The 15,335-nt window shown below is 43.1% G+C and overlaps 1 protein-coding gene across 1 annotated transcript; it reads right to left on the reverse strand.

Annotated features, from left to right (window-relative positions):
- Nucleotides 1-5,330: 5,330 nt before the first annotated feature.
- LOC105870640 (uncharacterized) lies at nucleotides 5,331-13,456 on the reverse strand. Its single transcript, XM_012763356.3, has 2 exons — nucleotides 13,130-13,456; nucleotides 5,331-8,568 (listed from the first exon to the last, which is right to left on the reverse strand). Exons 1-2 carry the CDS (start codon nucleotides 13,155-13,157, stop codon nucleotides 8,276-8,278), a joined length of 321 nt encoding a protein of 106 aa, XP_012618810.2. The 5' UTR covers nucleotides 13,158-13,456; the 3' UTR covers nucleotides 5,331-8,275.
- Nucleotides 13,457-15,335: the final 1,879 nt, after the last annotated feature.

The raw sequence follows: 15,335 nt of genomic DNA on the forward strand, positions 1-15,335 counted from the left end.
GAGAGAAAGGGGTAGTAAGATAATGTAGAAAAATTTTATTCACTGAAATGGCATTCATGGATTTAGAATATTAATTACTGCAGAAAGTTATTGCAACAACAACAGCAGGAGTATGAATGAACCAGACATTTAAAAATAATTCTTTATTAATAATCCTCTTGTAGCATGCAATTTTACCAAGTAGATTATCTGATAATAAGATGACTGCATAAGAGATGAGTCCATGGCATAAATAAAGTTGATTTTACTTTTTTCACAGTCATGTTTTAAATGTTAACTAGTCTCTAGTGTAGATATTTTCTTTCCACACGTATGTATTTCTGTACACACACTCAACAACCTTCATTCTCCCATCCAACTAACATGACTTCCTGATGCTTATTGGACATTTATAAATATCTGTACTTGGCGAATTGAAAAGTTAGGTAAAAATAACTCTCTCATAAAATAGAAACCCCTTCTTTTCATTATATAAGATTATAAAAATCATGTATTGAAGAATGCATTCTTGGGGTTCTTGTAGCTAATATTTATTTTATCTGATATTTTCATGACTATTAAAAAAGACAACTACTATAGCCTAGTTCTGGGAGTAGAATCAGGCCAAGGATGTCCATGGAAGAGAGAAATTCCTCTGATCTGTAAAATCGACACTACATAGCTCTGGGTAAGAAAACACCTTTCTCTCCTTAATGTCTCATAGCAGCCCAAACTTTATAAGCTTTGGATTGACCTTGCCTTCGGTTCTTAGTACTTACCACTTTAACCTGAGACTGCCACTCCTCACACTAACACTGAGTATTGTGAGCTCCTGAGAAGCATTGTGATTGAATTCAAATTAAGTATTGTTTCTGTCTAAATATGTTGTAACTACTACATAGACCATTGAAATCAGTTAAGAAATAATTTGCTAAACCAAGTTTCTTTTTCACGTGTCCCTGTTTTTCATTTAAATAAATTGTCAGGAGGAAAATATTTTACCCAACATATGCTGTTATGTGAATTCTGTTATTTATACTGTGGTCCCCCCTCATCTGCAGAGGATGTGTTCCAAGACCCCTAGGGGATGCCTAAAACTTCAGATAGTATTGTACCCGATTACCATCAACTGGAACATGTTACAGTTCATGTCTTCTACCCAGAAATTTAATGTCTTTTCCATTTTAACTAACCAACTTAACTAACACACCGGTACTGTAACTTTTGCAGTTTGGGGTTCAACAACAAAACTAGCATGAATTCTGTTTTCCTACTTTACAACTTCATAAATAGGATTTATTTGTATAGCAGATCTTAGCAACCTCCGTATATGACTTTTATTCCTTTCCTATTAAGTTGAAAACGTTCACCCTTTCACTTGGAGGATGCATTTTACGTCTCCTCCTTGGCATATCCGAATTGCCAGCCTCACTATTGTTGTGCTTTGGAGCCATTCTGAAGTAAAATACATGTGATTTGTACATCACTCATATGTATGGTGATACTGGGACAGTCCTACTGAAAATCAAGACAGCTACTAAGTGACCAATGGCCAGGTAGTATAGAGACGCTGGAGTAAGGGATGATTCACATTCCAGTAGGACAGAGCAGGATGCTGCAAGATTTCATCATGCTGCTCAGAAGAGCACAAAATTTAAAACTTATGAATGGTTTATTTCTGGAATTTTCCATTTAACATTTTTGGCCCACAGTTGACAGTGGGTAAATGAAACTATGGAAAGCAAAACCAAGAATAAGGGGGAGCAACTGTGTCATGTATAAGGTTACATTTAAAATAATTTCTTTTCTATAAATATAAAGAGCTTGACCAACAACAAGGAAATTAAAAATACAATTCTGCCTTTCAAATCTATAGGATAGGAGTTGACTAATGCATCAATATTTTAGTAATTTGATTTCCAACTTTTTCCCTATCTTTCTTTAACTGAAGATCAAAATTGTGACACATCCCAATTTAAGTTTTTTCTGAATAAATACTTTCTCCCGTAATATTAAAAACAAAATTGAAGTCAAGTCTCTTCTTAGTTCTTTCTATATCTCAAAGATGTAATTTCTTTCCATTTTACGCTATTTTGCCTTGATATTATCTTCTGCTTCCAACATCTGGACTTTTTTATTTGTTCTTCAATGTAAATATTTTCCCTGCAGTTTGCAACTACCGACCTTCTATCTTTAGGGTAATCAATTCCAATTTCTTGATTTCCCAATGTTATTCCTTCTTAAAGTATCATATTTTCAATTTTTACTCAGCCAAATTTCTGTATTATACTAGTTACTTAATAGCAGCTGATAGAAATTGCAATAATAGCTGAGTCTGAATACTGGGTAAAAAGATACTGAGTGTGCTACAGCCTGTTCTTTCTAATCTGAAGTTCAAGATTAAGGCTTTTTGTGTGTGTGTAGTCCACAAATATTAAATTCTATATTAATTTAATCTAACAGCATGCACACCTATTATTGTGATTAATCCTTAAATAAAAACAGCAGTAATTAGTTGCTTGTATAATATTTGTGCTTCCCATAAATATACTGTTTAGATGAATATTACTCCTATGGAAGTGAATGTTTCCACAGGTTCTAAATAGCCAGAAGGAATTATGAGGAGTGTTTCAGTTCTAATATGTTATCTTGTACAAATATAAAATAGAGGTTAAAAACCCTTACAGCCTTACATGCAAATTTGAATAACAAATATTGGAGCATACTTTTCACCTTGAGCAGCAACTGTTAGACATGTGAGAAGCTTTTTTAGTTGGTTCTCTTCAGTTTTTTTAGGAATAGAGTGGATGGTTTTGAAAATAGAAAAAAAAAGTTTAGATATGTATTATGCATTTTATTTACTTAGAAGTCATCTTCAAATTTATTTTAATAACTATTAAGATTATAACAAAATTATTTCACTGCATTTATTCTCTCCTGGATAAAAATAAATTTATTTAGGAAGAAATTTAGATTCAGTAAAACAAAAAATAGTATTTTAATCTTTGAAAAAAATGCTTACAATATAAATGCAAAATTTCTAGTAATTTTTTTTCACTTATTATGCCATAAATTTGTAAATGCATTCTTTGGAGAAGTAGCTTTCAGAAGACAAATGTACCTATAGTTATACAGAATTTCACATACTTGATCAAATATTTAACTTAGTTTAATATTTAATCAAGCCTTTTTTCTATTCTACCAAGTTGTAAAATCATATAATTTTTAAAATTTTAGCTTACTATTATCAATCCTATTATACTTAATAGTCTTATAAGAATTTTCATATAAAGGCTAGTATTAAAATAAATGATTTTAGGCAGCTATTTCATTCTGACACCATAATATAAACAGAACTTTATTTTTACAAAATTTATTTAACAACCACAATATTAATAGAAGCATTTTATTACATTAGCACTGATATATTAAACAATAGTCTTCATGGAAAAGATGTGTGTGTTTTGAAATAGGCTGCAATTTTGAAATTTGCAATGTTGAATTAATACAGTTATACATTCATTTTAATCAATATAAACCCTATAATAATTAAAAAGGGTTTTAATTTTTTGAAAAATCTCCTCTTCATTTGAAAATAGATCGTTTTATACTGAAAAACTTACTTTTAGTGCAAATAACACTTCCTATGGGTTTTTGCATGCTGTTACCATATCTGATTACTTCTACTCAGAGTGGATTCTTTTATAAAGAAGACTTTGCAAGCTGAGTATGTGTATAAATTTATTACAAAGTTTTTGAGGGCAAAAGGAATATACATATTAGTCTGAAGCAAATTTTTCAATTTCTTCCTGAAACATAATTCATTTTGTCATTTCAAAACTTAAGATCTGAGCAAAATATAGGTCAATTGTCACAACAAGACAACAAAACAGTTTTTTACATCGGGCCTTAATTTCTTTTTTAATTACCTTTTTAAAACGACGTGTGTTTGTTGTCTCTATTTTAATTAAAATTTTATTTCTTTTATTAGGTCTTAGTTATCTGGAGAGACTAAGAAGCCTTCTCCACTCGCTTGTTTTACACAAATTTTCACTCCAATTTTCAATTTCATATTTTCATATAAAATTTGAGAAAGGGTGGAGAAATATAACTGCAGAAATGACAGATTGAAAACTTCAAAATACTGACTTTTCATTACTTTGAAGAATAGAAAAAAGCAGCCCAAGGTGTTCCCGAAATCAAAATCAGGTGACCTTTTCAAAAGTAGAATATGATGAGAGCTTTTAAATTTCACAGATTAAATGTTTCTAAGAGCTTAACGTTTCTTTCCTCTGCTTACTGCGTGCGACTCTGCCATCTGGCTTCTGTAACTGGTGTCCTGCCTCTTTGGGACAGCAGAGGGCGCTCTGGCATTGTTGACACCCGATACCTCCCGATGCACTGCGCTAGCATCTTGTTCCCAGGAAGGAAACGCTATTTCCCTGGAGGGTTGTCGTTGAGAATCTCAAGGGGTCAAGCTGTCCCTAAATTATTCTGAGAAGCTTTAATTTCAGACCACTAGAGGAAAGTTGTGATTGTCAAAGGACTACCACGGCAGGCCATGCCGAAGTTCTCCAATGGCCATGCCTGGGTTGTTTCATTGCAAAAACCGCTGCGCATACAATTTGATGGGGGGAAAATTTGTAATAGACATTAAACTGGATGATTATCTTCAAAAGAAATATAAAATAAATAGTCTCTAAAATCTAGAAACACTACGGTTCCATAACCACTCTGGATTTAATCTCTGCAACCAAATTACTAAATTGTGTGTTCTCTTATTTAAGTAGTATTTTATCCTCTCTCTTTCGTATCACGTATTTCATATCTATTTGGAAAGTAATTTTTAAACTGATTAAGCTTTCCGAAGGACGGACGGGTTTAGAATGTCCTAAACAGGTAGGATTAGGATGAGGGGGATTAGGTGTGTTCCTGTTAGTTAATATGAATGACAGCAGAACTCCGGTAGGGCTATTTTGCAGCCTTCAACTCTTGTTGCTTTGTGAATTATACACGTCGGTGTGGACGCAGGAGATCAGCGCGATTGGATGAATACTGGGAGGAAATCATGGCTTCCATGATAACGTGTAATGCTTTAAACTCATTTCAATTTCCAGTGGCTGCTTTTAATTGGCACAAGAGGAATATTCCCAACTCTTTCCTTTTGTCATTTGAGTAGCCTCTATTTTCCAGTGTGCTTTACCTACTCATTGTCAAATTGTATAACATTAGGTATCAACCAAAGTAACCAGTGGATGTGAAACAGCTAACTTGTAAGGTATAAAATCCGAGGACATTAAAAAAAAAAAATCCGCCCTGAGCAAGGGGGCAAGGAGATAGCACGCGGAGGATATTGCGACTGGCCGCTTTATTTCATGAATCATTTGACACATGTCCATCAGGTGCAAAAGAAGGAATCATTGAAAACATCTCTTTTAGGTCATTGCCAAGCTATGCATCAAAATCGGTGCTGCTGCCTCTACTGTCCAATCTGAACTATTTTACCTGTTATTAACTTTTAACAGCGTTTATGTTTGCGAATTTATAAACAAATGCAAACAAATGCACAGCAATTTCTTTTGACAGCCTAGCGCTGGGTTCGAATGGGTTGGTTTTCCCTTTCTCTCTTTCCCTTCCCATTTTGATTCATTAGTTAGGGAGTTTAAATTTTTATTGTTTGTATTTAATGCTCTCAATATCTAGCTGAGGGCGATGAAATATGCTGAGAAATTTAAAGATGTGTTGACATGTTATATCAATACTGACCCATCCGACCCTGACTCCTAAAGCAAATCTCTTCATTGCATAAGATACAGAAAAGCGCTCTGCCTCTTTCTGTCGGGGGAGCTGTGAGAAGGAAGCTGCTGTGGTCTGTTTTTCCGCAGTGCGGTTTCAGGCCTCCGGGCCTGCCAGTGCCGCCCGCCGGCGGGGACGTGCGGAGCAGGCTCGTCCGCACTCCAGCCGTCTGCAGAGCTCTGTTCTTGGGACCCGCCTAGGAAGGCTGTCCTGCTAAGAGCCTGACCCAGGGTGGCAGGCTGCCTGGGCTCTTGCCCTGCCTCACCTAGCCCGTCCCCCGTCCCATCCCTTCCTGGTAAGCCTTGAGGCTCACACGTGAGTCCGTCGCAAGTCCCTATGGTGACCACATCAGCACTAAGATCCACAGCTGAGAACCTTATGTTTCTATGTTTTAAGGAAGATGATTTAAGAAAGAAAGAAAAATAATAATAAAAGACTTCATTCTCCTCAATCTCCTTCTTGCAAGTCCTTCCCACTGCTGAGATTCGGGTTTCAGCGGAAACAAACTGAAAATTCTTTCCAGTATACTGACTGTACGTGTGCATACCTACGTGAAGACTGAAAAGTACTAGCCAAGTGTGGCGACAGCTAGAGTGAACTATTTCTGTGAAATGTTGCTCCGCCGTGTGTGGCCTTTCCTTCCTTTTAATTTTTATTTTGCAAATAACCTAATATCCTATTATTATTTTGGGTGGGGGTGGGATGGTCCTCTTGCTTTTCTAGTTTAATTACGGAGAGGGAAGAGGGTCACGGTCAGCACCGCGGACAGCGCCAGGAGCTGAGGGCGCGGCCACTTTGGTGCATCCTCTTAGCTCCTCTCCTTTGTTTCCAGCCCCCGCAGGGCAAGGCAGAACAAAGACATCTATCAATGCTGGCTTTCTCGGCCTGGGTTTTTCTTTGACTCCAAGGCCCTGGTGCGGAACTACTACCTTAACATATAGTCCATCTCACTGGCTTCCAAATAAATTAATTTACCGGGTCCTTCTAAAGTTTCTGACCTGGTCCTTTTCTCTTATCCTAGTTCTTTGACCGATTTGGCCACTGCGACAGTGCCAAAACAAGAAACTTATCTTTGCATTTTAAAACCAGTCAAGGACGACTCAAGACTGGGAAGAGGAAAAGTCAAGGGGGAATGAGGGGATTGGGTGTTGTTCCGATCTTCCCGCAATAGTTGAACCGTTTGAGGTTTCCTGTGCAATATGGTCAAGGAGCCATTTAATGTTATACTCCTCTCTCTCTTCTGCTGCGTTCTCCCAGCTTGGCCCAGGACTGCAGACAATCGCACTACCGGTGCTTGGAAGAACCAGTGCTTTCCAAATGCTTCAACTCTCTAGAATATTTATACATACGGGAACTACTGCTTTCCTGACAGCTGTCCATGTAGCTACCCTAAAATCCCCTTTGGAGATTCACTTGCAGATTTCTGAGGCTCCAGCTGAAAAGTATGAGCCTTTCACTTTCGAACAGTTGGCTGATTCTGGAATCAATTCTGGTGGCTTTATGGGGCAAGGGCTGGGTTCATTCTACCACCCCCTCAAATCCCCTGCAATTGCCTTTCCCCCTGCCTGACCCTGAGATGCTCTGGTGTCCTTCAAGTGCAGCCGTAGGCTCCGCTCTTGGCATTCACCGCGTGCCTTAATTGTATGACATTAAATCAAGGTCCGCTGTGAACACGGAGGGCAGAGTCTCTGATCTTGATCCTGAAAATAACAGACCCACTGTAACTACCACACTTCTTTCCCTGCTCACCACCCGCCTCCAGCTCTGAGTCCTTACCCCCAGAGTCATAACTCATAAGCCCAGCTCCTGTCTCAGCTCGCCTCCTGCCACATCTGCCAGAATCCCTGTTAATTAGGCTGTTCCGTGCAAGAGTAGAGGATGCACGCGTCTGCGTATGCATATGCATATATCTGCACGCCATTTACTACACACCTAAACACATACATACACCTATAAATCTAGTTTTCAAATGACGGCGTGGATCAAGTTAATTACCCCTCTGGTACAGATCTAATTTTGTAATCGTGTTATTTTACTGGAGGCAATTAACCCAGCTGGTTTGCCCTGAATCCCTACTAAGGCACTTGTAAGGAATGGCAGGTTTTTAAGGACCTCGCCATTGCATGTTCCGATGCAGAAACCTTTGCCAATCATTTCTTGCTGTCGGGGATGAAATCTAGCTTACAAAAGGGAAAATCAGCACGCGCGTGTGCAAGTAAGATACACACACAGATATGCCCGTTCTCTGTGTCCTCTGATTACGTTACCGCGGTTTTAGTTGCGAGATTTGGGGCAAAGATGAGAGTCCAAGGGCGGCCTGGGTCATCTTTCTTTGTAATGCGGAAAAATTAACTCAACCGCACCTGCCTAGTCCCAAGAGAGCTGGGCGGCCCATCTGGTCTGGCTACGGGTTTGCTGCAGAGAGAAAAGGCTGCTGGCTAGGGCTTCCCCTCTGCCTGGGAGCGCCGACCTCGGGTCTGGGCCGGGTTCGGGGTTCAGTTCAGGGTAGCGCAGCGGACGCGCACTCCTCAGACTGCGGCAAGAGTCGGGAGGCTGGCGGCGCCTGGCCGGGCTGAGGGAGGGCGAGAAGAGAGAGGAAGGGATGAGGGGAGTTGACCTCTACGGGCGGAGCCCTCTGCGCAGCGGGCTGGAGGCAGCGGGCGCAGCGGCTCTTTTCACGGCGTCCCCTACGGCGCGGTCCGCCCGAGGGAAAGGCCAGCTCCCGCTCCAGCGTCCGAGGAAGGGAGAGAGCGCGGAGAGCCGGTCTTAATGCAGAGACCCCAGAACGCGCCCCTGAAAAACAGAATCAAAGCGCAGTATTAGAGAGGAAGGCGGGAGGGAGGAGAGGGGGCTGGAGAGAAGGGACACGAGGCGGGAGGGAGCACTGGAGGGAGACGAGGCGACCACAGGACAGGACCCCAGGCGGCTGGTCGCGACCTCGGTCCCTAGGCTTCAGCCCGGCGCAGAGGGGACCCGCGGCGCACGGAGCCCGAGGCCCGCAGGGCGGCACGGTGGCCGCAAGCGCGGGTCCCCGCTGCGGGAGCGCGAGGAGAGGGCCGTGCGCTGCGGCCACCGCCGCGTCCAGACAAGCGAATTCGGAAGCTGGAACAGTAAAAACATCCGCAGATGGTCCTTCTGTGCAGTGCCAGCCACTCCTGCATCCCGCACCCCCTTTCCCCAGCCTCGCCCCCTCCCTTAGACCACACGCCAGACCCTCACTCTCCATTCTCCACCCCTCTTCGCTTAGGACCCTGCAAACTGCAAGACCCGCAAGAAAATCGAAACGATCGATGAGAGAAAGAATGACATATACATATAGCCCTAGAAATCCGAAGGAGAAAGACCTGCTAGCCCTGCTCAAACCTGCAGAGGACCAAAGCGTTCCCAATCGCAGCTCAGCGCGTTCGCGGAGGAGAGAGGAGGCTGAGAGGCTTCCGCGGTCTGAGGTGCTTTAAGGTGGGAGGTGGGGGTGGGGAGGGGGTGGGTCGGAGCGGTCCGGTCTTTCCCCCTCGCTTGCTGATCCAGAATTAGGGATTAATGGCTCGCTCCAGCCAAACAAATAAGGCATCTGCCTTCAGCACAAGAGGATTACACGGGCTGCTGACGTCACCAGTCAGACAGATGTTGGCTCCCAAAGTCCTGAGCAGCTCGCTGTGTCCTTGAAACCAAAGAGCCGCAGAAGGCGCGCAGCCCCCAATTGCTGAGCCTGGGTACGGCAAAGGGCGAGAGCCCTGCCCTTGCTTGCACCCCCCTTGGTGCCAACACAGTGGCCCAAAGACAGCTCCTTAAGACGTCGTGCCTCCAGCCTCTCCAGCCCTTCCCTCACTGCCCTCCTGTCAACGCCCCAGGCTCACCCAAAGCAAGCCCAGATCACCGTCCTCGGTTTCCTCTCCCTAAAATGGAGACAGGAGCCGACAGCCCTCTCGACATCGCATCTAGATCCTCGCTTTTAAGCTCTCGGGCATTTGTTCACTCACATTCGGTTGGTCAAGTAACGACAAAATAAGCACCTTAGGCCGGACAGAATCCACGCTCCAGATGAGGGACCGCCTCTTAATTACGTGCGCAAGCAGCAGAAGCACAGCTTATCCGCATTGCCTTTTCTCAACCCTGCAGCCATCCTTCCCCCAGGTCAAGGTTTAGGTTTATGCTTAATCTTACCACGAATGCCATCCCGGACAAATGTGACTTTCTAAACAATGACTCTCTCCTAAGCTAACACTGCGTCCCAACGAGAGCCCTGGGCCACCACTTGGTGACCCACTGGGACCTCACCATGGTCCTGATGAGGACACCATCAAATGTCATTGCATACTCTTTTCAAGTACTTTGAAGACATTGTCCAAGGGGGGAAAAAGTGTTGTGTGTTTGTGTCCTAAACATTTCTAGCATTTAATTTGAGGAATCTGCACATTCAAAGAACTACAGTTTCCTTTATAGCCAAATGTCATGAATAAAGATCCAGAATTAATTTCTTTGTAAGCTCAGACATCCCTTTAAATTGATACCTTAACTTAAATTTAATTATAAACGATCTTCATTTCTCTAACTTGCATATTATATTTGCTTTATATGATTTTCCAGGCCTTTACAGGTCACATTAAAGTCAAGTTACCAATTAAGTAAAAAGATACATGAAACTAGAAAGTTAAAAGAGCAATTTTGAATGTGTTATGTAACCCACAGATGAAATGGTTTTAAATGAATTTCAGTTTTGTAAAGGAATAAAGACAATTCAAACAATGCACAAAACAAAATAAATTGATTTCTAGCTCAGAGCCACACTGAACCAATCCTATGCCCCAAATCTAATCAGTACATATGAAAAAAATGTGACTTTCTTGGAAAAAAATAAATGTTTGTCCACAACATTTCACTGTCAGTTATAGACTACAATGCCTAAACAGGGGTAAAGGAGTAGCTGGATTATATCTCCATTCATATTATCCTTGTCTATCAAAGTGGCATTTAATTTTTCCAATTCTATGCATTTAGAAATTCAGCCACTGATAAAAATCAATTTAATTTGCTCTAGTGTCATTCAGCTAATGCCAGCTTAAAATAGTAAAATTTCTCTATCCCCACTCTGCTTCAAGGCCTTAAAAGAAACAGTTCACATCTAAAATGGAAGGATTTAAATGTTATTTACCACTAACAAAAGGTAGACTTCATCTTATTTTAATTGAATAAAGAACATGCATTATTTGAAATTTGATAAAATAAAAACTGAACACATAAATCATTGTTTCTTTGAAACTTGGTAGGATGAGTTTGAAAAACCACATTTTAAAAGAGTCTAATTCCTTTTAAAAATCATAAAGATTGTTTTTGACTGTCAACATATTTTGAATGTAAACTTCCATTCTTGTCTCACAAAATGTTACTAGAGTCCTTTTCGCTCAGTAATTTATATTAGTTCGCTGTCCATGGTCTTGATCCACATGAAGGGAGAAGCTAGTAGAGCCTTTTGAAAAATGGAAGTCACAATGCTTCTGCACAAATTTGACTCCCTAACATTTTAAGATGATGTCAAAGGTGGAGGAGGAACTCTATAAGCTTCAAGTTTTCTCCCCCATCCCAGTTGTTTTCAGTTTTCCTTATTTGTCATCAAATTGAGAGTACAGGAAGCAGAATGGCAAAGTTTGCATTTCGTTATTTTTGAGTTGATGAAACTACCACCCCACTTAAAGATCCAAAGAATTGCAGTAAATAAGAAATAATATTTTTTCAACCTGCAATGCTCTTTTTCTTTTTGCCTTCAGAAAAGTAATGCAGACATTCTTGTATAGGCATTCTTGCCCACCTTTACATATGGCTTAGCAAATACAGAAAATTTTACTAAGATGACAAATTATTTTTTAGAAAGCCAAACAACCTTCTCATTTTTCTCTCTCTATATTTACGTCTCTATATAGAGACATGTAGATAGATACCTCACACACACACACACACACACACACACACACACACACACACACACAAGCACTAAGAGCATTAAACTAAATCCCTTCTTGAACACCCTATACTTCTTTTCTAGGGAATCAAAGAAGGCATATGCTCTAGTGGCTAAGATACTGAATAATTCCTCTATCCAAAATAACATTTCATCTTCGGTTTACAAAACAAAAGGCTGACCCCGAAGAGTAACATTTAACCTCTCCTGGGGTTTCTTGTTGTGGGTAGGGGGGGGGAGAAAGGAAAAGAAATAGTCTCCCTTCCTTCCAAAAATTTAATTGTCTTTCCTCCTTTATTTTCCCCTTCAGATTATCAGGAAAAAAATGTTATTTGTATGTGCATATACACAAACCCATATAAACAGACACCTATTTTCCGAAACCCTGAGAGTCGCTATGGATCTTTGGAGAGCGCTGAGCCGCACAAACCGGTCCTGTCTGTGCTTTGCTGCAAGTACCTCAACGGCAAGAAAACAGGCTCCTAGTTTTAAACCGAAGTCGGCACTCACGCCAGGCCACCGAGCCGAGCCTCAGCGATTCACACTTTTCTGGGCACCAGAAGGCTACTTTCTTCGGAAAAAGTATTTAGAACTTGGAGAGATCCTTGTACCGGAAGAAAATGGCCTAAACACAATAGGACTCGCCATTTTCTCCTTGCGAAGCACAAAGCGCTTGGCGCTGCCCGCCACACAAAGAAAGCCTGGGCCCGCGGAATTCTTGCACATTTTCTGGAGGCCAAAAATCACCTTCCCAGAACCAAAATTTCTCCCTTCTGGGCGCTCTAAGACACAAGCACTCTCCTACCCTCGCTCAGCCCTCGTCACAAGCAGACCCTTTATTTGCGATGTGGATAAAAGACGCACCGAAGGCGCGACGATAAGCTAACCCTGGCAAGAATAAGTCCCGAAAACCAAGCAAGGGGCCTCGTCCGCGGCTGCCCGAGGCTCCCATCTAGGCCCGGGGTGCTCGGGTCCCCTCCCTTCTCCTCAGATCCTCCTTCCAATTCCATCCTGTCTCCCATGCGCCTCTGGTAGCCCGGGAGCTCAGGGATCTCGTGGCCAGATTTCCAAGCATTGCCAGGAACCAACCTTCCAGCCCGGGGCTGAGCCGGCGGCTCTCAAGGATGCCGGCGACGCGGGAACCCTCGCCCGGCGCCTCCCGCCGGCCCCCGCCCGCCGCTCCGAGTCACCGCGTCCAAGTCACCCGGTACCCTGCTCTGCACGCCCACGGCGCGCAAAAAACCACTTCTCCCGCTCACGTGCGAAAAGTGCAAGCTTCGAGGCAGCCCCTGTGAATAAAAAACGCCAAAAACACAAGCAGCGACCCAACTCTCAAAGCGAACACTCCCAGCCCACCCGGCGTCGCGGAGCGGGGCGATCGCAGGAAAGGACAGTACTTACAGCCGGCGCGCCTGTGGGTAATCCGCATCTCGGCCCGTTTGTTTGTTTGTTTGTGTAAAAATCAACACATCTCTATGTATTTGATTGAACACGTCTTCCACCGTGGAGAAGGAACGAAAACAAGAATCTCTAGCCTAGCGGGAATGGGGGAGGGGGATGGAGAGTTTCATTGTCTACGCTGTGCACACGCAGCCCAAGGAAAGACGCTCATTGCCGTATGGGGCTCCTTCTACTTTCTGCTTGAAATTCAGGAGCTTTCAACGCAGTAAAGCGGGGGTTTGGTCTCCCTCCCTGCCTCCCTCCTCTCCGTTCTCTCTCCCTCTCTCTCTCTCTCTCTCTCTGTCTCTCTCTCCCCCCACTTCTTCTCCCTCCTCTTCTCTCCCCTCCCTCTCTTCTCTTCTCTAGCTCCAAGTCTCTCTCTCTCTCTCTCTCTCTCTCTCTCTCTCTCTCTCTCGCTTTTTTTCAAAAGAGGGCAGGTCGCTTCCTGCATCCCAATGAGTTAAATCAGTCACTTACTTCTCATGCATCAGCAGCCTCTTTAACAACCCGAGGGCTGCAGGCACAAAAGAGCATTTAGCTGCCTCCAATTTGTGGAGAAGGCCTGTCCTTAATTTGTTTTTGGAGTATAATTAAATCATGTATTTCACGTAATATAAAAATACCAAATTCCCAACTTTAGCGAATGAACTACTAATGGTAACCTTTGAAAATAAATCCGTCTTCTTGGTGGTGTTCTTATGGAGGGCCTAGAATGTCCCAGAAATAGCGAGGCCTAGGGTTTGGGCCCAAATCTACCCGCCCCTCCCCCCCCCTTTCACATGTCAAGGTCACAGTCATATGATCCCCTATTGCTTTAAAATGGAGCCTTTTTGTCAACCCTTCTCCCTGGAAAGGAATTAAGTCTTTTTATGGGATGGGAAGATCTAAAGGATTAAATAAATAAATAAATACATCCTTAATCTGAAATACACATGTAAGCAAAATCACCCGTGATCAGATGTTGGGATGGTGGGGTGGCGGGGCTGACAGGCCCTGCGAGAGTGTGTCGTATCAGTTCACCCCTCCTTCCCTGTCGAATTCTGAGGTCGCTAGGTTTTGCTCGGTTTTCTTCCGGCCACTAAGTGGGCCGTGTGGGACTGCCGGGCCGGCGCCTTTTTAGCTCTCAGCGAGTCTCTGAGGGGTCCTGATCTCGCAGACACCGCCCTGTGCTCAGGGGGGTCTTGTGTACGGCTCTCCCTCCTCTGAAGGGGCTGGGGCACAAAGAGCAGCTCTGCCTTCCTACAGTTTCTCCTTCAGAAAGAACCCCAGGCCAGGCCATTGTTCTTCCTCCACAACCGGGGCCGAGGGTGACAACAGAGAGAGATCGTCTCTTCCCTGCACTCGCCACCCAAGGCTACTGCTGGGGAGAAATTTAGGAGTACTTTCTGGGAGATCATGGGATCTAATATCATTAACATCTTGGTTATCTCAGTATTTTCTTCGGCAATATTCCCTTAAGTCGTCAGTCGGCTCCCATTCCCCCTTCCCATTTTGTAGTTCTAACAGTGCTTGTTCAGAAACGTTGCGCTCAGATGCCAGAGAGGTTAGGACCGCAGACAGCAGCATTTAGTTCACCCGAAAGGGAATGATACAATGTAACTCGCCACTTTCCCCCTCTGAATATTCGCCCTTATCCCCCGAATCACCCTAGGGTTTTGAGTAAGGCCCTGTTTCACCTTGAGCATTTATCAAATCTTACTCAGTGGTCGATGCTACAGCAGGAGGATGCACAGGCCGCCAACACCCACCTGACATCTGCTTGAAATATCCAACAATACCTCCAACGGGGTCGCTCGCAAAAAGCAGAAAACCAAAAATGAAAGAGGAATTGTTTTTTTTTTAATTGAAAGAATATACATGTGTGTGTATAATACAATCCTGAGGTGCTGGGTTTGGGGGCTTGAATTACATAAGACAAAACATCTCTAGGGTTGAGCCCAGATCTAAAGCTTCACCGCACCGGTGTTTTATTCGCAGCGAACGACAACAGCTTTTTTTAAGGCACTAGTAGAAATGCGCATCATCCCCCTGCCCTATATCTTCCGCCGATGATGCTCATTCTATCCGTTTCCAGTTTATTGACCTGGGATGTGGGACTGCTCGGGATCGTCAGCGACTTGCCAAGTCTGAGAGAGACAAGGTCACGCAGTGAGCACCGGGCCCGCCG

This window comes from Microcebus murinus, chromosome 7 (assembly GCF_040939455.1).
Source record: "Microcebus murinus isolate Inina chromosome 7, M.murinus_Inina_mat1.0, whole genome shotgun sequence".
Taxonomy (NCBI): domain Eukaryota; kingdom Metazoa; phylum Chordata; class Mammalia; order Primates; family Cheirogaleidae; genus Microcebus; species Microcebus murinus.